General features: G+C 42.9%; 1 protein-coding gene across 5 annotated transcripts in view; it reads right to left on the bottom strand.

Moving 5' to 3' along the window:
* DNM1L (dynamin 1 like) overlaps window positions 1-25812 on the bottom strand; it is a 98973-nt gene that overhangs the window by 12342 nt on the left and 60819 nt on the right. For 2 of the 5 annotated variants that reach the window (XM_077469324.1, XM_077469325.1), the window contains 4 exons: window positions 14558-14650; window positions 14408-14467; window positions 9176-9253; window positions 554-727 (listed from right to left, as the gene is read on the bottom strand). In XM_077469324.1, the coding sequence (XP_077325450.1) occupies window positions 554-727; window positions 9176-9253; window positions 14408-14467; window positions 14558-14650 (405 nt within the window). The remainder of the gene's footprint in view (window positions 1-553; window positions 728-9175; window positions 9254-14407; window positions 14468-14557; window positions 14651-25812) is intronic. The other 3 variants (XM_077469327.1, XM_077469328.1, XM_077469329.1) reach the window with 2 other exon arrangements.

The raw sequence follows: 25812 nt of genomic DNA, 5'->3' as shown, positions 1-25812 counted from the left end.
GCCCGGTTACCATTGATTTAGTCCATTACGGAGACATCAGAACAGATTCGGTCAGGATGGCTGGCTGTGTTGTACTGGCCGTGGAGCTCAGTACAACACATCCTTACTCGTGCCCAACACCTTAGACACTGGCGTAAAAACTGAGGACTCCCAGTAGTGGGAGGGGTTATATGGGGGAAGTTCACGCCTTAAGGGGCGTGCCAGTGTCCAGCACCTGATACGCCGATATAACCCATGTAGTAATTACTATGGCTCTGTGTCCCCGGATGTAAGAAAATAAAGCGAACCTTCAGTTTGCCATGGAAAGTCCGCTTTAATGTTACCATTCACTCGAAACACCTGAGCTCTATAGTTCTGAGGACTGTCCACATACCTTTGGTTCAAATAGGGTATGAGTCCTCAAACAGGTCCAGGTGTGACAAGCCATGCATCACAACCTGTTAGTCAGTGCTGTACCAAGACTACCACCCATTAACTGACCTGTCAGTTTGTGAACAATCATTTCACCATTGTAAAAACATTCTGCCTACGCCATCCATTCACACACACTCACCACATCCAGGAGGTTCACAGCATGGCCCCTCTGGGGGCTGGATGGGTGGACGGGGGCATGTCTGCTCTTCTCTTCTACTAGTAGCTCATCTCCTTTAGAGGCCTTCAGCATCCCTCTCCAGTTACCAGTTCCAGCATCTGGGATGTTGTCTGTACTGCCCCCTCCAGCAGCTACCTGCAACAGCAAATATAATATAGAGAATTTAAGAGGTAAAACATTTGGCAAAAATTGAATTAAAAACTGGACTCCAGGTAAACACAAAATTACACCGAATGAAAAATATATAATGGTCTTTTTCCCCTGCAAAAGGATTTTTATTTTTTTTGTCCATCAAGTTCTAAAATTGACACAGCTTTATCACACTGTACAGCCCCTGTCTGGCAGGAGACTTGATTCTTCTCTGCTGCATTTAAGTAAAGCTGGACATACACATGTCTTATCAGCCAAAATTCGATCTGTTATTGCCCAATGGACACCACTTGGCTCGACAATAAAAGGGGCCAGGTGAAAAATTGTCATCTGCATTGTGACTGCATCCAATCAGTATCAGAATACAATAGTTAGCCGGGGCATTCTTCCATTCACACTAAGCAGTGTGGATGAAGCAATCTATGTGTGTATGGCTAGGCTAATACTTACAATGGATACTTGCCATCTAGATATAAAGACAACGATCTTGGGACAGTTAGAGCTGTCAGAAATGCAGGCACAAGCTGGCTGCCAATGGTATTTAGGTTGCATTAGTATTAATCATGCATGCTTCGAGTGGCCTGACAAATATTAAAATGTAACGTAAATTAATGAATGCACACTCATGCGGTGCGAACACCCATGCAATCAGATTCCAGTGTGGGGGGGGGGCTGCTTCTTTAGTGCAGGTGCGGTGAGATTTGCAGTGCGATTTGCGCCATAAAATATGAATCGTTCAAAAACGCACTGCAAAGTATTGGGAAACGCACAAGGCTCGCAGCATTTTCCCACATCATATAGCAATCGCATCTGCTGCGGGTGTCAAGGTTAGAGTAATGAAACCCTGAAACAGATCACAAAACCCATGTGAAAACCCATGTTTTGCGTACCAAGTTCAGCTTAAAAATATCTATCTATATACAGTATATAAATTAGTAAATATTATATAAAAAGTATTTTAAAAATGTAACATCTCTTCTCTACACAGCAGAAGCACGATAGTTTCCAAAAAGCCTTACAATGTACTAAGCTGATATAAGGGATGTTTGTTTTCCCCGTAAAAAAATAAAATGTACTTTAAATGTCCTGCCAATTTTTTTTTTCAAAGATAGAGTGGGTAAAGGTTGCTGTAATGTTCTTATCTAAGGCTCTATTACAGAGATTTACCATCACTTCCTGAACTGTGGACAACTTTTACAGGACAAATAATGGTAACTCTTCAACAGCAACACAATTCAGAAGATTGGACCCTTGAACCATCATGAACCTGCTGCTAGAAGTCATGTGACTGGACCGGCTAGTGAATAGGCGATTATAAAGATCTTTCATCCACAGGGTACTCAGTATAGGTGTTAGAAGGGGGGGGGGGGGGGGGGTGGGGGGGGGTTGGAGCAGTTTTAAGATTAGTTAGCATTCACACCAATTCCACGTAAGATCTGGGCTCGTTACATAACTGGCAGAGGGATTCCTCCTCCATTAAGAAGATGGGAGGAAAGGGGGGGGGGGGGGGGGGGGACACTTCCTTTTGCATCCAAGGTTGTACAAGCCAGCGGGTATTGCAGAAAGCTTACTATACCCGGCATAAGCAAGTGTAAATTCCTCCCTGGTGAGCAAAAGGCTAATCTAATAACAGATGGAACTGTTGTGAAGCTATGTTTTCATGCAGAGATGGCGCAGACATGCCCATCACCTAAGACAAGAAAAAAAAAATTAAAAAATGGGGGAGGGGGGTTAAGCCTAGGAAGGATTTTTGCCAGTGTCCAATCACCTGAAGGTGGCAGCATAACCCTATCCTCATGACATACTTGTTCACACCATACATGCATGAAAACGGATGGGAACGGATATTAAACAGAGGTCTCTGCAAAGGAAATCTGCGCGGTTTTCCCCAGTTTTCATGCGTGTCAGTTATGTACCCTGTTCACACCAATGTTGATGTCATTAGGGCTGAAACAACTAACCAATTGACAACTAACAGATTATGAAATGAATCGATTACTATTTTCATAAATCGATTAATCGGCCAGTAACATAATGGGGTTAAAAAAAAAAAAAAAAAAAAAACTAAAATGAGCCCTTTATAGTACAAAGAGCAAATAATTGCTACTGTAAATACAGTCCCTGACAAAAGTCTTGTCGCTTGTGTACAAATTGACCTGAAGTGCCGCTAAAATATATTTCTAATCAAGATTTTGTTACAAGAAATGGGTCATTTTAATCCCAACAGTTTTTGTAATAATGTTTCAGTGCAAAACGAAACTGACAAAAAGTATTCTAATATTCACAGCTTGGTAAAGCCCATTGAGTCAATTTTTGCCAAGACATAAGTGTTGTCGCCTTGTTATAGGAGCTTCACCTGTGACTAATAATGGATCAATTAGGTCTCAGGTGTGTATATAAAAAAAATAAAAAAAAAAATTTAAACACACACACACCAGTGCACTAGACCTTCTCAACTGCAACTAGACCTCTGCAAACATGCCTAACATTCACCTGGAGACTAAAGTGTTGATTATCAAGAGGCTGAAGACCAGATCCACTGCTGATGTGGCAGACACCTTCAATGTGTCTCAGCGTCAAGTTCAGAGGATAAAAAAAAAATATTTGAAGAGACTGGAGACGTTTTGGACAAGGCCAGGCCAGGCCAGGCCGACCCCGCAAGACAACTGCTCGAGAGGACCGTTTGTTGGCTCGAAAATCCAAGGCCAGCCCATTTTCCACTACAGCAGAGCTCCACGAGACCTGGTCACCTGAAGTCCCCGTGTCAACCAGAACGGTTTGTCAGATTCTGTCTCGAAATGGCCTCCATGGTCGAATCAGTGCCCATAAGCCAGCACTAAACAAAAGACAATTGAAAAACCATGTGGCATATGCCAAGGGCCAAAGCCTGCTAAAAGGATGGACTCTGGAAAAGTGGCAGAAGGTGGATTTTTCAGATGAATCTTCTGTTGAATTACACCAGTCGCCGCAAATATTGCAGGAGACCTACTGGAACCCGCATGGAGCCGAGATTTACCCAGAAAACAGTGAAGTTTGGTGGAGGCAAAATCATGGTCTGGGGTTACATCCAGTATGGGGGTGTGTGAGGGATCTGCAGGGTGGAAGGCAACATCAATAGTCTAAAATACAGAGAAATTGTAGCTATCTCTTCTATTCCCAACCATAAAAAATGCCAAATTTTGCAGCAGGATGGTGCTTCATCGCATACTTCCATCTCCACATCAAAGTTCTTTAACCACTTAATAACCGGCCTATAGCCGATTAACGGCTATAGGTCGGTTTGCTATCTCTAAGAGGCCGTTAATTAACGGCCTCCCGGAGAATCGTTCGTGCGCGCCCCCCTGGGGCGCGCACGCCGGAACATCCGTGCTCGCCGAGTTCACGGGACCCGGCGCAACACGGATCGCGGTAAAGGACCAATGGCAGCGGTCCTTTACCACGTGATCGCTCCGTCCAATGACGGAGCGATCACAAATGTAAACAATTCGGCTTGCCGGGTCAAGCTAAGGTCATCAGTCTCCTCTCCTCACACCGATGCAGCGTGAGAGGAGAGGAGAACATCCCAGTGAAAATAAAAGATAACCGTGAGTGCCCAGCAGTGCCCAGCAGTGCCCAAATAGTGCCACAACAGTGCCAGAACAGTGCCAGACCAGTGACAGACCAGTGCCATCTATCACCTGTGCCACATCTGTGCCACCTGTGCGACCTGTGCCACCTTTGCCACCTCTGTGCCACCTCTGTGCCACCTCTGTGCCAGCAGAGCCACCCCAGTGCCACCCCAGTGCATACCAGTGCATACCAGTGCCACTACAGTGCATACCAGTGCCATACCAGTGCCACACCAGTGCCACCTGTGCCCATCAGTGCCACCTGTGCCCATCAGTGCCACCTGTGCCCATCAGTGCCACCTGTGCCCATCAGTGCCATCTGTGCCCATCAGTGCTCATCTGCGCCACTGCAGTGCCACATCAGTGCCGTCTGTGCCCACCAGTGCCGCCTGTGCCCACCAGTGCCGCCTGTGCCCACCAGTGCCGCCTGTGCCCACCAGTGCCATCTGTGTGCTAATCAGTGCCACCAGAGCCACACCAGTGCCACCAAAGTCACTATAGTGCCCATCAGTGCCACCTGTGCCCATCAGTGCCACCTGCGCCCATCAGTGCCACCTGCGCCCATCAGTGCCACCTGTGCCACTGCAGTGCCCCATCAGTGCCGCCTGTGTCCATCAGTGCCGCCTGTGTCCATCAGTGCCGCCTGTGTCCATCAGTGGCGCCTGTGTCCATCAGTGGCGCCTGTGTCCATCAGTGCCCACCTGTGCCCATCAGTGCCCACCTGGGTGTTAGCTTTCCAAAATGGGGTCACTTTGTGGGCGTTTCCATTGTCCTGGTGCTCCAGGGCCTTCATAAGTGTAATAGGTGGTTGAGGTATTAGATGTGTAATTTATGCTCCTAGAACGCCTGAAGTTGCTACTTCAATGTTGGACTTGTGTATGTGGCCAGGCTGTGTAAAAGTCTAACACATGTGGTATCACCGTACTCAGGAGGAGCAGCAGAATGTATTTTGGGGTTTCATTTGTGGAATGTATATGCCGTGTGAGAGAAATAGCCTGGTAAAATGACAATTTGGTGTGAAAAAAAATAAAAATAAAAAAAATCTTTATTTTGCAAAGAATTGTGGGAAAAAATTACAACTTCAAAAAACTAACCGTGCCACGTACTAAATACCTTGGAATGTCTACTTTCCAAAAAGGGGTCATTTGGGGGGTTTTTGTACATTACTGGCTTGTTAGGGTCTCCAGAAATGAGATAGACTGTCAGTACATCAGCTGTGATCAAATTGATACATTTTCAGTGATTGGCACCATAGCTTGTAGACCCTATAACTTTCACGCAGAATAAATAATATCCACTAATTTGGGTTATTTTTACTAAAGACATTTAGCAGTATACATTTTTGGCCAAATTTATGAAGAAAAATTACTTATTTGCAAAAAATTTTAATAGAAATGAAGAAAAATGCTTTTTTTTTTATAAAATTTTCGGTATTTTTTCATTAATAGCACAAAAAATAAAAAACGCAGAGGTGATCAAATACCACCAAAAGAAAGCTCTATTTGTGGGAAAAAAAGGACGAAAATTTCAGATGGGTACAGTGTTGCATGACCGAGTAATTGTCATTCAAATTGTGAGAGCACTGAAAGCTGAAAATTGGTCTGGTTATTAAGGGTGTTTAAGTGCCCAGTGGTCAAGTGGTTAAGGCAAAGAAGATCAAGATGCTCCAGGATTGGCCAGTCCAGTCACCAGACATGAACATCATTGAGCATATGTGGTGTAGGATGAAAGATGAAGCATGGAAGACGAAACCAAAGAATATTGATGAACTCTGGGAGGCATGCAAGACTGTTTTCTTTGCTATTCCTGATGACTTCATCAATAAATTGTATGAATCCCTGCCAAACCGCATGGAGGCTGTCCTTCAAGCTCATGGAAGTCATACAAGATATTAAATTTGGATCTCACAGCACCACTACTTAATTTGCTGACATATTTTTGAATTTCAAGTAAAGTTGTTCAATTTCTGTGTAGGCGACAAAACTTTTGTCCGGCCAAAAGTTGTCCTGTGTCTTGATTAAATGATAAATCTTTTTTCAGTGAAACCAATTTATTTCAGTGCATTAAACATCATTTGGGAGGGCTTTAGCTTTTCATATGAGCTATTTCTAACAGCAATTGATTAATTTAAAGTCAGGTTAATAGCAGGAGTTTACAAAATAGAGAAGCAACAAGACTTTTGTTAGGGATTGTATTACTTTCAGAATTCTAAAGTAAAAAAAAAAAAAAAAAAAGAACCCCTTACAGTAGTGATTATTTGCCTTTTTTGTACTATGAAGGGCTAATTTTTTTGTTTTTTTAACCCCATTAAGTTACTAAACATCTTAGACCTGGTTCACATCTATGTGTTCTTTTGGTGCCTTTTTCAGAAATGCACTACAGTTCATTTATCCTATGGGATAAGTTCACATCTATGCTTTTTTCAGGTACTGCGTACTTGGAAAGGGCCAGGGACATTTGTTTAATGCAAAACTGTGCTTTTTTTGGTTCAATATACTTCAATGGAGAAGCTGCAGAAATGCATGCAATTTGTTTTTGCAGCAATTTGTGTTTTGTAATCTGCCCAACAACAAATTGGCAAAAAAAAATATATGCAAAAGCGCAAATCGCAGCAAAATTACGTGCGCAAAACGCACAGTAAAAAAGCACTGCAGATCAAAAGCAAACAGCATAGGTGTGTACCGAGCTTAATGCTGGCCACACGGATCAATTTTCAGACGAGAATATTCAGACGAAAAAACTTTGTACATTCGCTGAATGAAGGAATGTTTGAAATTTTCACTTGTTTTTAAAATTATTGTAATTTCCAAACAACCAAATATACTGTCTGAAAATTCCTTTGACCAAGCAGTTTTCTATTTCCAAATTTTCCCATCACTGTGGTTGAAAAATGAACATCGCTTTGATCCCACCAACGATTAGAAAATCAAACAAACTAACATTACATTTTTTAGAATGAAGACACTTTTTTAAATAGAATAAAAAATGTATGTCTGTCTGATATTTACGAGATTCACCCTTTAATAGTAAATACATTATATCTCCTCTAATAGTAGGGGTGCAACGGATCATCACTGATCCGTGATGCGAACGGGTCACCCCGCTCCGCAGTCTCGGCCTTAGGAAAGGCCGGGGCTTCGGAGCGGCAGGCCATCTTTCTACACCCAGGCCGTTTACAATGTGATCGCTCCGTCAAATGGAGCGATCAATTGTAAACAAACCGTGTCAGGATGCCGATTCCTCTCGCCCCTCTCTGCACTGATCTGTACAGTGGAGGGGAGAGATCGGATGGAAGCAGCGCTTTGGGCTGGATCTGTAGTGCCCACAGCGCTGCTCTGACACAGCCATACCCTGCCGATACCCAGCCAATATTACAGTGGGGGAGATGTCCATTACAGTGGGGAAGATTGTGGATATTACAGTGGGGACTATATGGTGGTGGGTTTTTCACAGGTTTTTGAAAATTCAATTATTTGCTGATCCAAAAAAAAATGATCCGATCCGTCACTCTGATCCAAGGAACGATCCGATCCATGAGTTTTTTGATCCGTTGCACCCCTAATAGTATATACAGTATGCGTCTGTCTTATTCTCAGAGTGGATTAGATATTTTGCTCCCTAACCATAAAGTTGGTTATTTATATTTACCCCTCCATAGATACATTTAAGAAATAAATTGCCTTTAAAAAAAATAAAAAAAATAAAAAAAAAAAAACTTTACATATTAACTAAATTATACACCACACTTTTTTTTTAAGGTTATTAACCAAAATAATAAATCAGCCAACTAATCGATTATGAAAATAATAGTTGCAGCCCTAGATGTCATGTCAGTTTTTCAGGAATCTGAATGATGGCAGTGTTGCGGTGTGAACAGGGCACACAGAGAACAATGTTTTTGTTGTGCCCTTGTAGAACAAAAGAAAAAATAAATAAATCGAACTCTGTACCCTGGTGCGAACAAGGCCCAAAAAAAACAGTTTGCAGAAGAGTTGCCAAAAAGGTGAAAACCCGTGTTAGATTTTTACTTTGGTCTGTGTCCGTTGCAGATTTTCCCACACTTGCTTTCTAGTGAAACGGTTGTCAGGGGAACAGGAAAGTAGGGTAAATCCTTTTAAGACCCCAGATGGCAGTAAAAACCAGACATGGATTCGAACACTTACAAACTCAGCCAAATATTTAAAAAACACTTTTGGGTTGACATACCCTTTAGACCCCTTTCACACTGAGGGCGTTTTGCAGGCGCTATAGCGTTAAAAATAGCTCCTGTAAAACGCCCTAAAACAGCTGCTCCATGTACTCCAGTGTGAAAGTCGAGGGCTTTCACACAGGAGCGGTGCGCTGGCAGGGCGTTAGAAAAAGTCCTACCAGCAGCTTCTTTGGAGCGGTACTCATTGCTCCTTCACTGCTGCTCCCCATTAATACCGCCGGCAAAACGCCGCTCCGGCAGCATTTTGCGGGCGGATTTAACCCCTTCTCGGCTGCTAGGGGGGGTTAAAACCACCACCGCTAGTGGCCGAATAGTGGCGCTAAAACAACGGTAAAGGTTACCGCTGAACGCCCTAGGCGGTGCGGTGCGAAAGGGCTCTTAAAGAACGTGTGAATGATGGAGATAAGGATCTGGATTTTGCATGCAGAAGGGGTAATGTGTGTCTCATGCAGTCAGGCTCCTTGTGCATGCCTTGCATCATACAGCAGACACAAAGGCAAAGATGGAGAAAGAGCACAGGTACAACAAACATGGCATCAATCTTCAAACAAAAACAGCTACAGCCAAATCTGAACCATGCAGGACAGCATGCAATGCTATGAGAGCGGCACAGACCTTGCCATCAGCCTCAGTGGCAGAAGCAGGGGAGGACTCCGGGGGGGCAGATGCCAGAGGCCCTGGAGGTTTAGTAGACTAAGGAAAGAAAAATAATCAGAAGAGATGGGGATTTTACTAGAGATTGCACACATTAAGCTTTCAATCGTCACATGTCAATATCAGTCTTTATGAATCCACATTAAAAAGCTGAGAAATTACAATTTTGATGTTAATAGAGGCAGCTGGGCACATCAAAGACATTTAACGAATTGTCTTTCAAAAGGAAACTTGTACTGAAATATGCAGGCTGCCAATGCGGAGTTCTCCTTTAAAAATACTTGCCGACATGCTCGTCCGCTGGTTTCAATACTTTGAGCGACTGGCCGTGAAAAAGTATTAATTTACTCAAAGCAATAAGAGTGCTCTACCTCTTAAATATTAGAAAACTACATTGACAGTCTTGATGAGTTGGATAAATAAATTAGGGATCAACCGATTATTGGTGGGGCCGAAAATCCAAGGCCAAAATTCACTTTTTAAAGTATCATATCGGGCACAAGCGTACCCGATATTACTTAGTGCGGACGGTCGGCTTTATTTTAACCACTTCAATACAGGGCACTTTAGCCCCCTTCCTTCCCAGCCCAATTTTCAGCTTTCATCGCTCTAGCGCTTTCAGTGACAATTGCGCGGTCATGCTACACTGTACCCAAATTAAATTTTTATCATTTTGTTCGCACAAATAGAGCTTTATTTTGGTGGTATTTATTCACAACTCCGTTTTTTAATTAAAAGAGGAAATTTGAAAAAAAAAAAAAAAAAAAACAATATTTTCTTTTTTCTATTTTAAAAGAAATCCAATAAAATCAAATTTTGTCATAAATTTAAGCCAAAATGTATTCTGCTACATGTTTTTGGTAAAAAAAAAATTCCGTTAAGTGTATAATAATTGGTTTGTGTGATCACGTACATATGTGTGCAGGTGATCACGTACATATGTGTGCAGATAATCATTGGGACATGTGATTTTAGTGGGACATATGTGGGGGACATGTTTTTATTATTTGGGGACATGTGTGTTGTGGGGACATGTGTGTTGTGGGGACATGTGTGTTGTGGGGACATGTGTGTTGTGGGGACATGTGTGTTGTGGGGACATGTGTGGGGACTGTGTGGTGTGTTGTGTGTTTACACTAGACTGGTGATCAGTGAGTAAAAAGCTGTAAAAAACAGCTCATACTCACTGATCATCAGCCGGCTGCAGCGATCTGCTCTCCTCTCCTCAGCGATGACTTCTGCGTGAGGAGAGGAGAGCCGATTGCCTAGCAACCGGCTGTTTGTTTACATCATATGACGGCCGTGATTGGACATGGCCGTCATGTGATCAGGAGGGCCAATCACAGAGCCCTCCTGCCAATCTGAGATGCGCCGCGTCCGGGTGACACGAGCACATCGGGATCGCGCCGCTGCGCGAGCGCGCGCGATCCCGCTCCTTCTGAAGGACGTTCCTTCACGTAGACGTCTCCCACCCAGCCGGGTGTGCATTGGCCGGGTGGGAAGTGGTTAACAACCGGTGCGGCTCAGTAGCCGTTCGGCTGTTATTACAAGCAGTAAGAGGGGACATTTCCCCCCCCCCCCCCGCCGCCTTTTACTGGGAGGCCTGAGTAACCAGCCAGCACATCCGCTGGCCGAAGACCAGAACAAAGCCGATGTTTCGTTCGGGTCTCAGATCTAGTAACCCGGAAGCAATGTCATGACATCATTTCCCAGATTACTGGCATCTTAAAGGCGACAGTTTAAAAAAATATGAAACACTTGAATGTCCCCAGTACCTTTACCTTTACACTGATAGCAATTTACATCTTGCAAGTATGGTTCCCTTCTGGTACCCCTTCCCATCCTATCCTACTCCTCATTCCTCCTGTTCCCCTCTCACTTTCCCGATCACAACATAAAAGTTTGAGAGTCTGAATAGGAAACAGACTTTACTTTATCTCTATGTTCAACACTAGGTATTAATTTTATATTGACAATTGCTAGTCAGGAACCTGACAGAATTACCAGAGAAATATCTCATTCGAATATTGTACTGTTAGGAGATTTTGCTACGACACGCTTGACTCACCTCCATAGCTCCCTTATTAGATTTTTGGTTCCACTATGGATTTACTGGATGTTTTTTCGCTCCATAATGACCAGAGGTTAATTTCTCTACAGCCCTGTCTCCTCTATCGGAGGCCGGTAACCCTGTACATTCCAACAATTACTATTATAATTGATACCTCCTAAATTGAACAACCTTATATGAGTCATACAGAGGTAATCGCACCTTACTGGTCTGCTACAGATATGCAACGTTGTATTGAATCTGTTTCTTTGTATAACCTGTGGTTTTCTGTCTGGATTTTCAAACTGATCTGTATGAATACTTGTATGTTACCCTACTTATTTCAATAAAATCTTTGGAAAAAAATAAATAAAAAATATGAAGCATTCAAGAATGCAGATCTTGACATTTTTAATACTTTCACTTGCAGTGGAGGGGTTTGGGGTCTTCTAGTCCACCAATCCCTCCATAAAAAAAAAAAAAAAAAAAAAAAGGAGTACCTGTCACTGCCTATTACTGTCACAAGGGATGTTTACATTTCTTGACAGCAATAAAAGTGATAAAAAAGAAGAAAAAAAAAAAAGAAGAAGAAGTGTATTTTTTTTTTTTTTTTAATGTACAGAATATCAGCAATCGGCCTGAGAGGTGGCCAAAATATTGGTATTGTAACAGCACCAAAAATAAAAATAAAAAAAATATATATCAGGAGATCCTTAAAATAAAAGTAGGGCAAGAATTTTTCATTTTCCTGGAGAAAATGCTGCTCTATTTTCTCATCAATGATAGCAACATACCTGAAGGCCTAGGTGCTCAAAGGATCTCTTCTGAAGAGTACTGGCCAACATAACCCTCCACCTTGTTTCATTAGACATCACATAACCAAGTATCTAGGCCAGATGAGTTGTCAAGCAATGATGAGAACTTAAAACTGCATTTTCTCCATAAAAGGCAAGCAATGCAGCCCTTCTATAATACTATTTGTCCATCCTAGAAAAGGTTCATTTTAAAAATGTAAATGGTGGGGATGTTTTTTCAGATTTCAAAAAAACGTATGCAGTAAAAAGCCAAAACTATTTCTCCAAGTTTTTTTGGGGGCATGGAATTACGAAGTACAGAAGGCTTCAGTTGGAGGCTCAGCTGGAGCAATTCCTTTACCTCCTTGACTGGTAAAAATGGGTTGTCCCGAGGACAGGAAGCGAGTGGAAAGCTGCAAACCGCAACACAAACTAAAAATGCTTTTTCCTGGGGACACATAGCAGTAAAACCTGAAAGAACGAGGAAAGGTTCAACTCAGACATTAAAAACACACACATACAAAATTATTATTTATATATATAAAAAAAAAAATTATATAATTATTATTTATATATATAAAAAAAAAAAAAAATTATATAATTATTTTATATATATATATATATATATATATATATATATATATATATATATATATATATATATATATATATATATATATATATATATATATATATATACATACACACACACACACACACACACACACACATACACATACATACACATATATACACATATATACACACACACATGCATACAGGGCTTTAATGCCAGCTAAATCCCATGACCTTTGCATAACCTTATCAGTGACACACCTATACCACCAAGTACACTCCTAAAAAGCCAATAACCCCAATAAGTACATTCAGCTTTAGGGACTTACACTGTGTGCACAAAGTCAAAATGCACACAGAATAATATAAATATTCCTTGCAACATAACCACCCAAACACATGATTGCTCTAACCTAAGATGAACTGTATTTACACAGTTCAACATTTTTAAGGGGGATTTTCTTTTCTTTTAAAGCGAAAATTTGTATAGGGCTCGATATTTTTAGTCCGTTACATTTTTTTTAGCCAGTTGAAGAGCTAGGCTCCTTTTCACATGTTCACTTTTTTTTTCTTCCAGCAAAGTGGGTAACAGATGAATAGCTCAATAGTAATACACAGCTGGGTCCTCCCTCTCCCAATTTCTTTGCCTTGTAGGATTCTGTACATGTTCTTACAATCATTTTAATGTGACAGAAAATCATGATCGCTTCAAACTAACATACTATGCCGCCAAGCCAAATAAAAAGCATTATCTATAAGAAGCACAGGCAACCTTCAGAAAACCTACCACTGAGGTAATGCAAGTACCCCCAGCATAGATCCCAGAGCCGGATTCTGCAACATCTGGACAATCACACTTTGAAACACATAATAAAAAATTCCTTTTGAATGCAAACTTCTCTTTGCACACTTTGGTCTGTTAAATATACAGCTGATAGTATTTTGTTATATCTATTGTCAAGTGCAAAACAAACCTGTTGACCCTGCCAGAACTCCAGTGCACTCTTTTCTTTCTGCCTAGGTTATCTCTTGTGGACTCCAAAACACTCAATGCTAACGAGAGGAAAGAGGAAGGTGTAGTCCTAGCACACTTCCTGTCCTAGGGTAACCAATGTTCATCCCTAGATGAACAGTACAATGAGTGAGCCATGTTAATCTAAGAAAGCAAGGGTGTTGCTGCTTGCAGAATCACCAGATGGAGGGGGGAAAAAACAAAACAAACACACATGAAAAAGTAAATATAGCCACCACATCTAAGAACTGGTAAGCTGCAATATATTTCATTTTTGTGTTTATACATGGTTTAGTCACCTTTTACAAAATTAATGCACATATTTTGGCAGGAAAAAAAAAGTGCAATGTTATTTTTCCATAGGCGTCTGCAAAGCACTGCACCCCCGATCAGTGGATCAGGGTTGCAATCTCAGGCTCCTGCAGACATGTCACTCAGCTCTCTTCCCCCAAATGTGAAAACGGCACTATGCCCCAAAACATATTATGCAATTAGTCTCTCTAGAAATATATACTGTCAACTGGGCCCGTGGTAAGAACGGCTCAGCAAAAAAAAAATTAAAAAAAAAACGGCTGCAAAAATCAGCCCTACTCCACTACACTGAAATCAGAGGAATGTGTTTGTTGGAAATTGCTCTACATTAAAACACTAATGTAATGGACAAAAAAAAAAAAAAAAAAAAGCATAGCAAACTAATGGATTCCTAGTATATTATAATGTATCACATTCACACAATTGAGTTTCACATTGGCTGTGCTCACTTTATCTGTAGGAGCTGCAGACCGCGGTAAATCCCTGGCTAATCTGTTCCTCCTCTGTTCCTGCATGTCACAGAAAAACAAAGATATTTTATACATTAAGATTTATTACTGTTACCGGAGTTGGTAGAGAAGATTGCGCCCCTTTCTCACCTCTATATTGTTGTTCATGACACCACAGGCATCTGCAAAATCCGGATGTTTAGTGTTGATATAGGCAAGTTCAATGGCCACCAAATTGTGTACCTGTATGAAAAGACCCAACGTGGTTATAAAGTAGAAGATCTTAAAACATTTTCACAGTCTTATGGTTTCCATTTCTCCATTTACACAGATTTAAGGCTGAACGCCATTTTAACCATGCTTGCCCAGAGAATAGCTACAAAGTGGATCTCCAGTCAAAACTAAGAGGCATGGGTGCAGATCTGGGACGTGAGTCAAATCGAAACTATGGGCAAAATGTAAAAAAAAATAAAAAATTATACAGTTTGTCAAATGCATTTACATAACTGTTGGTTTGTTACTAGATCCGTTACACTATAATTTTGAAACACTTTTGTACACTTTAACCGGTTCCCGACCAGCGCACGCCAATGTACGTCGGCAGAATGGCACGGGCAGGCATATTGGCGTACAGGTACGTCCAATCTTCAATGCCGGTCGGGACCCCCTGTGAGTCCGGTCGCGGGTCCCGCGGACTCGATCGCCACGGGCATACCAGCGATCGTCTCACGGGACGGCTGAATGGAGGAAATGCCGTGTAAACAGCATTTCTCCATTCTGCCTAGCAACTAGTGACGCTGATCTCTGCTCCATGTGATTGGAGCAGAGATCAGTGTTCACTAAATGAAAGCCCAGCCCCCAACAGTTAGTAACACACCCCTACACTGCCACCCCCTGGTTAACCCCTTCACTGCCAGTGTCATTTACACAGGAATCACTGCATTTATATAGCAGTGATTACTGTATAAATGACAATGGTCCCAAAAATGTGTCAAAAATGTCTGATGTGTCCGCCACAATGTCGCAGTCACAAAAAAAAAAAAAAAAAAAAAAAAAAAAAAAACCCGCAGATCTCCACCATTACTAGTAAACAAAAAAAATGAATAAAAATTCCATAAACTATCCCCTATTTTGTAGATGCTATAACTTTTGTGCAAACCAAGCGCTTATTGCGATTTTTTTTACCAAAATGTGTAGAAGACTACGTATCTGCCTAAACTGAGGAAAAAAATGATTTAATATATTTTGGGGGATATTATAGCAAAAAAAAAAAAAAAAATTTTCTTCAAAATTGTCGCTCTTTTTTGTTTATAGCGCAAAAAATAAAAAACCACAGAAGTAAATCAAATGCCACCAAAAGAAAGCTTTATTTGTGGGGGGGGGGGGGGGGGGGGCGGGGGACATCAATTTTGTTTGGGAGCCACGTCGCACGACCGCGCAATTGTCAGTTAAAGCGACGCAGTGGTAAATCGCAAAAAACACTGTGGTCTTCGTGCAGCCAAATCGTCCGGGTCTGAAGTGGTTAAAGTGGAGTTCAAAAATTGAACTTCATTTGAAGCAAAAGCACACTCCGCCCCCAACCTACCCCCCTTAATTTTTTATTCTTTTTTGGTATGTTTTTCTTGGGACTTGCGCCCCTTTGCGCCTCAGCGAGATAAGTCCCTTCCAGTTTTTTGTGACCTCCTCCTCCCGCCCCCTTTCTGTCGCCTTCTGGGACCTTTGTGTCCCAGAAAACAGGAAGCACCATGCGACTCACGCATGAGCAGTATATATACACACATACAAATATTTATAAATGTGTGTATGTATCACATTCGACTTAAATTCATATTTAAATTCAAGATATTAATTGGTCGGCACCTTTTGAAGTGGTGTTAAAAATCTTGCTTGCTGATTTTTGGTGCGTGTTTGGTCAGAAAACAAACAAACAAACACACACACACAAACACACACACCAAAAAATGCACATTCCTATCCAGAACTGAAAATGCAGAAAGAACTCATCAAAAATGCACGTTGAGTTTTTGAGTTACATGACATAAGTGGCCAAAATTTTGGTGCATCACTACTTACATCATTTAGCAGTTACATCAACAGGTTTGTGTATTTTTTTGGGGGATTAAAAGATTTAACCATAAAAATAAAAAGGTGACCATCAGACGCAACTCCAGCAAGGTTGAAAGTTTTGTACCAACTCCTGTGACTGTCACATTGGAGGGGGTGACTTAGAAAACAAAGTCTGCTGTGTCATTGCTATTCTCAAACGGTGGCAAAAAAAAATTTTTCTTTTTTTTTTTTTTTTTTTTTTTTTTTTTTTTAAAAAGAGCCAATAGTTACACAAAAAATAAAAATAAAAAAATAAATAAAAATGTCCCTATGCAATTCTAAAGTTTAGAAATAGCTGGAGTTCCAATTAAAAAAGGGATTTTCCTAGGGCATGTGGCCTGGACAGCGATGGTGTAAGACGCGAGTGAAAAGAGCTCCGCTCTCAACTTATTCTCCTTCAATAGTCCTGCATGCCCACCGGCGATATATCCACACATTTGTGACCCTGAGAACCTCTGCACAGTTGGCGACATGTCTCTGCCGAAGAGGAACACCACGGCTGCAGCAGTGCTGGATGAATATTGGCGCCAAGACTGAGACCACGAGGAGCAAGATGGGGATCCTGCACCCTCTATCATTGAGCATGGCGCGGCTGATACCGCCAAAGTGCTGGAAGCCATATCAACCGGTCAGTCCACACTGACCACCAAAATCAAGATTAAGGTGGACATATCTTTAATTTGGTAGGATATGACCAAACTCAGGGATCGGGTGAAGGAAACCGAGACCCGCATCAGCCAGGCTGAGGACATCTTGTATCCCCTGCAACACTCCCAGGAAGACCTGCTCCTGGGCAAGCTGTTGGAGCTGGCGCTGCAAGATGGCCTCAAAAATAGAGCCTGCAGGTCAAACCTCAGGTTTAGCAGTCTCCCTAAGGGCTCCGAGGGCAATGACCCAGCTTCCTTTTTGGAAAACCTCCTGACCAAAACGTACAGCAGGGATGCCTTCTCCACTACCTTCGTGGTTGAACGGGCTCACCGGATGCCCGCACGCCCGCCACCTGAAGGAGCCCCGCACGTTCATCACGAAGCTGTTAAATTACGGGGACCAAGATGCCATTCCTCGCCTTACAAGGGAAAGCGGAAACATCCCGTTTCAGAACGGACATGTATCGCTTTTTCCCGACTTCTCAGCAGACGTTCAAAAACAGCGTTACCGCATTGTAGAGGTTAAACAGCAGCTTTGAGGACACCATATAAAGTACACCATGTTATTCCTGGCTCGGCTCTATGTTGTAGGTGAGGAATTCTTTGAATTGGAGTTCCGTTATGCTGTTTTTCACACCAACTTGTTCTCACTGGCCTTTGATTACAGACCACTTTCTAATTGCATAACAGATGGCCAAAACATTTGATCTGCAGTTGGCAATGGTGGCATTACTGGAACTGCTGCTATGTGGATGATAGAAATATGTGGCCCCCTCATTCGGTTCATTCTACTCGGTCCCATTCTACTGTGTCATTCACCTGCTAACACACTCCTGAACTAAACACTGCAATTAAAAAGGCGGCAGAGAGACTTGCTCTAGTGGGCATAGTTTATCAAAGGTCATCACGAGAAGAGCTCATGGCATGTTTAATTCACCGTATTAACATCATTGAACGGTGTAGACAACTCAAGTCCCAACGATGAGAACCTTTCCAGTGAATGTTCGCCTCCGTAGCTAGTTTTATGCTATGCCAACTTTCTAATTGTTACGGGTACTATGCTCCAGCAGAGTTTGGGCAGCTGAGAGCTGGGAGGGGGGCACTGGGATTATATATGTTCTGGTTACTGTTTTTTGTTTATAGAGTAGTATGCTGCACAAGTAGTGAATATGTATGGTGCAAACTGTGGTATAGACAGACAATCTTAATCCAACTTCCTTCCTACAAAATATTTATTTTAACCACTAAATGGCAAAAGTAAAATTTTTGACCTGGAATGTCCGTGATCCGGGACAAGCTAAAGCATACTGCAATATTTGGCTGTCTCAAATCCTACAGGGCTGACATTGTGGTACTAGTACACATGTCACCGGTCAACTCCAAATTGCACTAAAAAGCCCATGGATAGGTTGGGCATACCATGCCACCTATACTTCGTACTGTCATGGCGTATCTATCCTAATAGCCAAAACAACCCAAATTTGGAATTATCTCTCTACAATCAGATCCCCAGTGCAGGTATACATTTTTAAACTGTATTATATGGGGAACAATAACCCATCCTAGCCCATTATATCCCTCCACCCTATAACTAAGGTGATGATTACTGAAGGACTCTCGTTTATGGCCCAGCACCCCACGATCCACGTTATTTGGCTTGGGGATTTTAATATGGTCCTTAGCCTGGCCAAAGACAGACTACACCCTAACCAAGCAATACAGCTTCCCAACGATACCCGTTTAAGCCGTACATTCGTGGAATTTTCATTAATGGACACACGGCGTTATAAATATCCGGAGAGGCAAGCGTATTCCCACTCCTCTATGTCCCGAATAGACTTTATTATGGTCTCGAATGCATTGTTACCTCAGTTGGAAGACACGGGCAATTGTGCTAGATCTCTATCTGACCATAACCTAGTTGGACTACTTTATCCCGAACACAATGGGTTAGTCTCAAAACTTGGTGACTTCATCCATTCTGGCTGTCCGCCCTGAGTGACCAGGAGGGCATACAGGGTGAATGGCAATTTTTCTTTTGCACGAACTGAGACACTGCACTTGTGGGCCAGGTCTGGGAGACTTTCAAGTAGCAGATCCGCTCTACTCTCTCAAGGCTTGTTAACACGATTGAAGAAGTCATCTAAATTAGTGTTACAACAGGCCTCTGCGAGGCTGGAGTTGGTGAGCGTTACATACACCTCTGACCCCCACACCTGCAAATGCCTAGGTGCTCAAACAACAAACGTGCCTAGTTGATCAACTACATTATGAAAAGGCCAAACAAAAGCTTTTCTTTATCAGACGAGTATTTGAGCAGGGTGAGCAGGCGGGCAAGCTCTTGGCATACCTGGCCCACCAGGATTCTAGGCCCCCCAGTGGTAGTCTCCCTAACAAACCTACAAGGCATCCCCATAACTGATCCACCAGCGGTGGCAGAGATATTTTGTGGGCATTACACTAAGCTACACACTTCCCAGGTAACCACCCCTGAGTTTGCGACCAATGAAGACAAAATTGCTCTAGAAATAGCATCCCTGGCTCCAGCTAAAGCCCCAGGTCAAGATGGCATACTATTGGACTTTTACGCCCAATACTTGAAAGTAATGGTTCCTGAACTTAAGAGGCTGTATAACCATATATACGAGTCAGAGTCCCTCCCCAACTCTTTGAGCCAAGCAGTAATCATTGTACTTTCCAAACCAGGTAAAAATCCCCACTCTCCCGATTCCTATCGCCCAATCTCGATGCTACAGGCCGCTATCAAAATTCTAGCAAAAGTACTAGCCATCCGCCTTATCAAAGTTATCTTATTCACCCGGATCAAACAGGATTCATGCCTGGGAAAAACACCGCCATGAATGTCCATCGCCTACACATGAATCTTTAAGCCAGGCATGAGTCGATGGGAACAAGAGCAGTGGTAGCGCTAGACGCTGCTAAGGCGTTCGATTCGATAGAGTGTTATCTATGGGAATGCCTCAGACAATTTGGATTCGGCCCAAACTTCACCAAATGGGTAAACCTGCTATCCTATCTTCCAGAGGCCCGGGTGGCGGTAAACGGATGGTTGTCAGATCCCTTCCCTCTGGGGCGGGGAACTCGGCAGGGCTGCCTGTTATTCCCCCTATTATATGCTTTAGCTGTAGAACCCTTGGCTGTCCTGCTTAGAACGAACCTAGAAATTCATTGTCTTCGGAAGGGCTCTCTGGTGGATTACCAGGGAGCCTAGGGATTATATTAAAAACATAGAACCCCTATTCTCATTCTTAAAAGCACGTACGCAGGCCTGGTCGCGTCTCCCACTGGGGGGTCACAGGGAGGATCAATCTTACCAAAATTCTTATATGTTCTGGCATTCCCCAGTCTTAATCCGTCTAAAGATTTTCAAGACACTTGACAGTATCCTCAAAATCTTCATTTGGGGAATGAAGAGGCACAAATTAGCATGGAACACCCTTAAGAACCCAACTTCGTCGTGAGGTGTGGCCTGGACTTTCGCTCATATTACATAGGGGCTCAATTATCGCACTTTTACCACTTACATAAATCAGACGGGAATAGATACCAAACTGATATGCGAGGGCTCGGGCCATAGCACGCATACTCCCATTCAGGTAATATTCAGGGGGGGGGGGTTAACATTCATGGCCTCATACTTACTCATCATAAACAGATCTGGGGGCTATCGCTTAAGATTACCGGCGCTGACTTTTTTCATGCACACTCCCCTGTGGCGCAACCCCCAACTAAAGAACTGACCCTGATTCCAGATGTAGACCTATGGGCTACTAAAAGGAATACCATACCTGTATCAAGTAATCACCCCACTCGGAGTGCGAGACTTCCAAACTCTAAAGGAAGAATTTGAACTGCCAACCTATATGTTATTCCGGTACCTACAACTGAGGCATGCCCTCCGGACTCAGTTTGCGGAAGGCTTTCCAAACCCACAAACATTGCCCTTAGCAGATGTTCTAGTTGGGGAAAATCCATCTCAATTAATATCAACCATGTATAAATTTACTGAGAACCCGTGTAGTATCGCAAATTACTGATACTGCTAGAATCAGGTGGGAAGAGGATGTTGGCCCCTTAGAGGTGTCAGACTTGGATGAAATGTTGGAGAACACCAGAAGAGTATCACTTAAATTGCCCGAACGCCTGACCCAACTATATACATTATTCACAAATCATATTTAACCCCAACAAGAATTTCCAAGTATCACCCCAATTACAGCCCGGTGTGTCCCAGGTGTGCTGGTCGTAATTGTACATTTCACCACCTTATATGGTCATGCCCTGTGATCCAAGCATACTGGGCACAAGTAATCTCATTCCTTCAGGATCGCATGGGCTCACCCCTACAGCTAGACCCGAAAATGTGTGCGCTAGGCCTATTTACAACATTGACAAGTACCTGGCCACGTTCCTGCATGAAACACTATTTGGTGCAAGAAAGTTGGTGGCGAGGCACTGAATGCGACCCGCGCCCCCTGCAATCCAGGCATGGATTGAGGAAATTATACCCTGCCTTATAAAATAAAAGTCATTATACCGACACCGCGGATGCCCCACCAAAGTACAATAGGATCTGTGATAGATGGTTGGATAGCTTGGATACATGTACTGAGCAGACTGACACCTGCACACACTGGTTAGGGAACCCGATTCTACCCCAAACGCTGAGAATTATTGCCTCAACCTATACACCAACAATTAAATGTAGATGCACAGGTGGGAAGATGATGGAATGCATTAACGTAATCTAAAAGGGAAGGCATTAAAAAAGGTATGAGGGCAAGCATTTCAGTCAAGTCTTTGTTATGTATTTGGTGATATGTACCTGATGTTCTCGTTGGCATACTTCAATTGTACTGTAACCACAATGTTTGTATTCATTTTCCTTTTTTATTATCAATAAACTTGTGCTTATTAAAAAAAAAAAAAAAGGGGGGGGGGGGGGATTTTCCCAAATGTTGCCTATTATCCATATAGCAATACATTTTTACTTGGCCCTACTTTCAGGATTCTCCTGATCCAGAGTCCTTGAACAAAAGGTCAAGACAAAGCAATGGTGGGCATCAAAAACAAAGGATTTAATTCCTGGTAAGGGCCTGTAGTCATGGACAGACTGTTTCTCCCTTAGGGCTCGTTCACATGGTGGATCATTTTTTAGAGAAATCAAATTATTACAGTGGCTGCCAGGCATTCAGGTGGCAATGCTGTTTCTCAAACGTCGTCTTTTTTGGACAGATGAATAGGGATATGGGCATTTTGTATGTAAATACTATGCCAGAAGCAAAAGTACTTTTCTTGGAGTACATCATGGGACACAGAACCTTAAGTAATTACTTAATGGGTTATAGGCCACCTTCAGGTGTTAACACTGGTAAACCCAATCAAGGAAGTTTACTCCCCATATAACCCCTCTTTCCAGGAGCACGTCAGTTTTTGTAACAAAGCAATATACTTAAATCCCAAAAAAGAGGTGAGGGACCTTTGTGTCCCAAGATGTACTTCAAGAAAAGGATTTTACAAGTAAGCCGTTATAAAAATCCTGTTTTATTTATCGTACATCATGAGACACAGAGCCTTAAATTACTTAATGGGACATCCCATAGCAATGCTACTTGAGGGGAGGGAGACTTGAGGAACTATACTGCTGCCTGCAGCACACTGCGCCCGAAGGCGATATCCTCATACCTCCTTACATCCACCTGATAACATTTTGTGAACGTGTGCACTGAAGACCAAGTTTTGGCCTTACAGATCTGAGCCATGGAGGCCTGATGATGCACTGCCCAAGAAGCACTAACCAACCTGGTAGAGTGCGCCTTAACTTGAAACGGGGGAAACTTGCACCTTAAATCATAAGTTTGAATTATCACGTGTCGAATTCACTTAGCGACAGTGGATTTCGACGCTGCCTGCCCTTTCTTAGGACCCTCTGGCAGAATAATAAAGACATCAGTCTTATGATGCTGAGCAGTTGCCTTTAAATAGATCTTCACAGCTCTCACCACATCAAGACAATGTAATGACTTTTCTTCCCTGGAACATGGTTTTGGAAAAAAACAATGGCAGGATAATATCTTTGGTCAGGTGAAAACCTGAGACCACTTTTGTCAAAAAGCCTGGACAAGGGCGTGACATCACTCTGTCCTCATGAAAAAATCAAATATGGCTCTTTACAAGAAAGAGCAGCCATTTCCGAAACCCTCTTTGCTGATGATGTAGCAACCAAAAATACCAACTTCCTTGTCAAGAGGACAAAGGGAATATGTTGCATAGGTTCAAATGGCTGTTTTTTGTAACAGACAAAAGTTTAGGTCCCAAGGGAATTTTGATGGGCGGATTAAGCCACGTTACCCATTGTATAAAACCCCGGATTAAAGAATGAGTAGCAAGTAGTCTTTGAAAAATAAATAAATAAAAAGGCCGATAAAGCTGAGACTTGGCCTTTTGTACTCAAGGCCAATTTCATTTCTACCCCTAATTGTAGAAAGACAAGAATTCTGCCCAATATATCTCCGAGGGTGTCAACCCTTGGATTCACACCAGGAAACATAAGCTCTCCAGACTCTATAGATCTGGAAACTGGCTTCCTTGCATTAATCAGGGTAGAGATAACTGACCTGGAAAGCCCACGTTTCTTCAGAATGTGGGTTTCAATGGCCAAGCCATTAAATTTAGAGACCGTAAGGAAGGATGGAATAAACGGTCCATGAGAGAACAGATCTGGCCATAGTGGGAGGGACCATGGGCCCTTCACTGCCATCTTTACGATTTCTGCATACCACAACCTTCTGGGCCATGCTGGTGCCACTAGAATTACCGGCTTTCTTTCTAGCCTGATCCTGCAAAGAAGATGGCAGCAACTGAATAGGGGTAATGCATAGATCAGTGAGAACTGATCCCATGGGGTCACCAACGCATCCATTCCGCATTCAAATGGAGCCCTTTTTCTGGCCACAAAGTGGACTAACTTCATGTTGAACCTGGAGCGCTGGAAGATCTACGTCCGGAGTCCCCCATCTTTGACAAAGAGCCCAAAATATGTTGGGGCCTATTCTATGAAGAGACCATTCCCCTGGGAATAACTGCTGGCGACATAAGTAGTCCACCTGCCAATTCTGTACTCCTGGAATGAAGACTACCGAAAAGGCACAGAACATTCCTTTCCGACCAAGTTACAATATGGTTCACCTCTCTGCACCGAGAGACTTTTGGTGCCCCCTTGGTGACAGATATAGGCCAGAGCTGTGGCATCGTCGGATTGAATCCTGACAGGACAACCCTGTAACCTGAAATTCCAGGCCTTTAGAGCCAGACGTACTGCCCGTATCTCTAGGATATTGATGGGCAAGGTTCTTTCGGTTCTTGGCCACTGTCCCTGGACTATTGTCTTTTCTAGTACTGCTCCCCAGCCTGAAAGGCTGGCATCCGTCCTTGCCACTTTCCAGATGACTGGCCTGATGTATTTTCCTTTCAGTAGATTTTGGGTTAGTAACCACCAAGTGAGGCTTTGGGACACTCTTGGGGACAGCTGTATTGGTAAGTCTAAAGCTTGAACTGTTTTGTTCCAAGCAGACAGGATACTGTTTTGCAACAGTCTGGAATGGAACGGCTTTGAATTAAGCCACCATGGTTCCTAGTAACCTCATGCAAAGGTGAATGGAGGGATCGCCATTTGACCTGACCATCCGCACCAGCTCTTATGGAGTTGATCTTTGCCTGAGGCAAGAACACCCTTTACTGGGCTGTGTCTATGATCAGACCCAAGTACTCCAGCCTTTTTAGCGGTATTAAGGAAGATTTCTCTAGGTTCAGACTCCAACCCAAACTTTTCTGATAGTTGGCTGTAGTGCGTACGTTTGCGCCAAACCAGCAACTGACTGATCTATTAGTACGCTACGACTGTTATGCCTGTGCCCTTAACCTGGCTAGAGGGGGGGGCAGCACTTTTGTGAACACCCGGTGTGCTGTGGCTAGACTGAAGGGCAGGGCTACAAATTGAAAATGCTGCTGTTCTAACTCGAACAGCAGAAACTTTTGATGAGCAGGAAATATAGGGACATGGAGATATGCATCCCTGATGTCGATTGATGCCAGAAGTTCTCCTCCTAGGAGGATAGAAACTACTGACCTCATCGGTTCCATGCAAAAGAAGCGGATCTTCAGGAACTGATTTAGATTTCTTAGATCTAGAATGGGGTCTGATGTCTGCATTTGGTTTTGGTAACATGAAGAAGAACAAGATTTGATTAAAACCCTCTTGTGGGGATCTGTATGATCACCCTTTGAGATATTAATCGGTCTAGTGCCTGAAACAGAGAGTGTCTTTTCACTGGAAATGCTTGACCTCAGGAAGCGAAACAGTGGAAAGTCCTGACATTCCAGTTTGTACCCCAGGGTTACCGTGGAGATGACCCATCTGTCCTGAATTTCCTCTTTCCAGACTTCTGAAAACTGCAGAAGTCTTCCCCCCACCTTAGGATTCTGCTTTGTGGATTTCCGACCTCAGGACTTCTTTTGAGCCTGGGTTTGACCTGGAGGTTCTCCTCCAGAGTCTGACGGCGGAGGCCGTCGCCACTGCCTAGAGGCGGAAGCCCCTAGGGCAGGGGAAAGAGCCCATTTAAATGAAGGGCA

Source organism: Lithobates pipiens, unplaced genomic scaffold, assembly GCF_037356315.1.
Source record: "Lithobates pipiens isolate NorthernLeopardFrog02 unplaced genomic scaffold, aLitPip1_a1.2 Scaffold_8, whole genome shotgun sequence".
NCBI lineage: Eukaryota > Metazoa > Chordata > Amphibia > Anura > Ranidae > Lithobates > Lithobates pipiens.
Note: the sequence above shows the minus strand (reverse complement) of the source record. Positions and strands in the feature narration are given on the sequence as shown.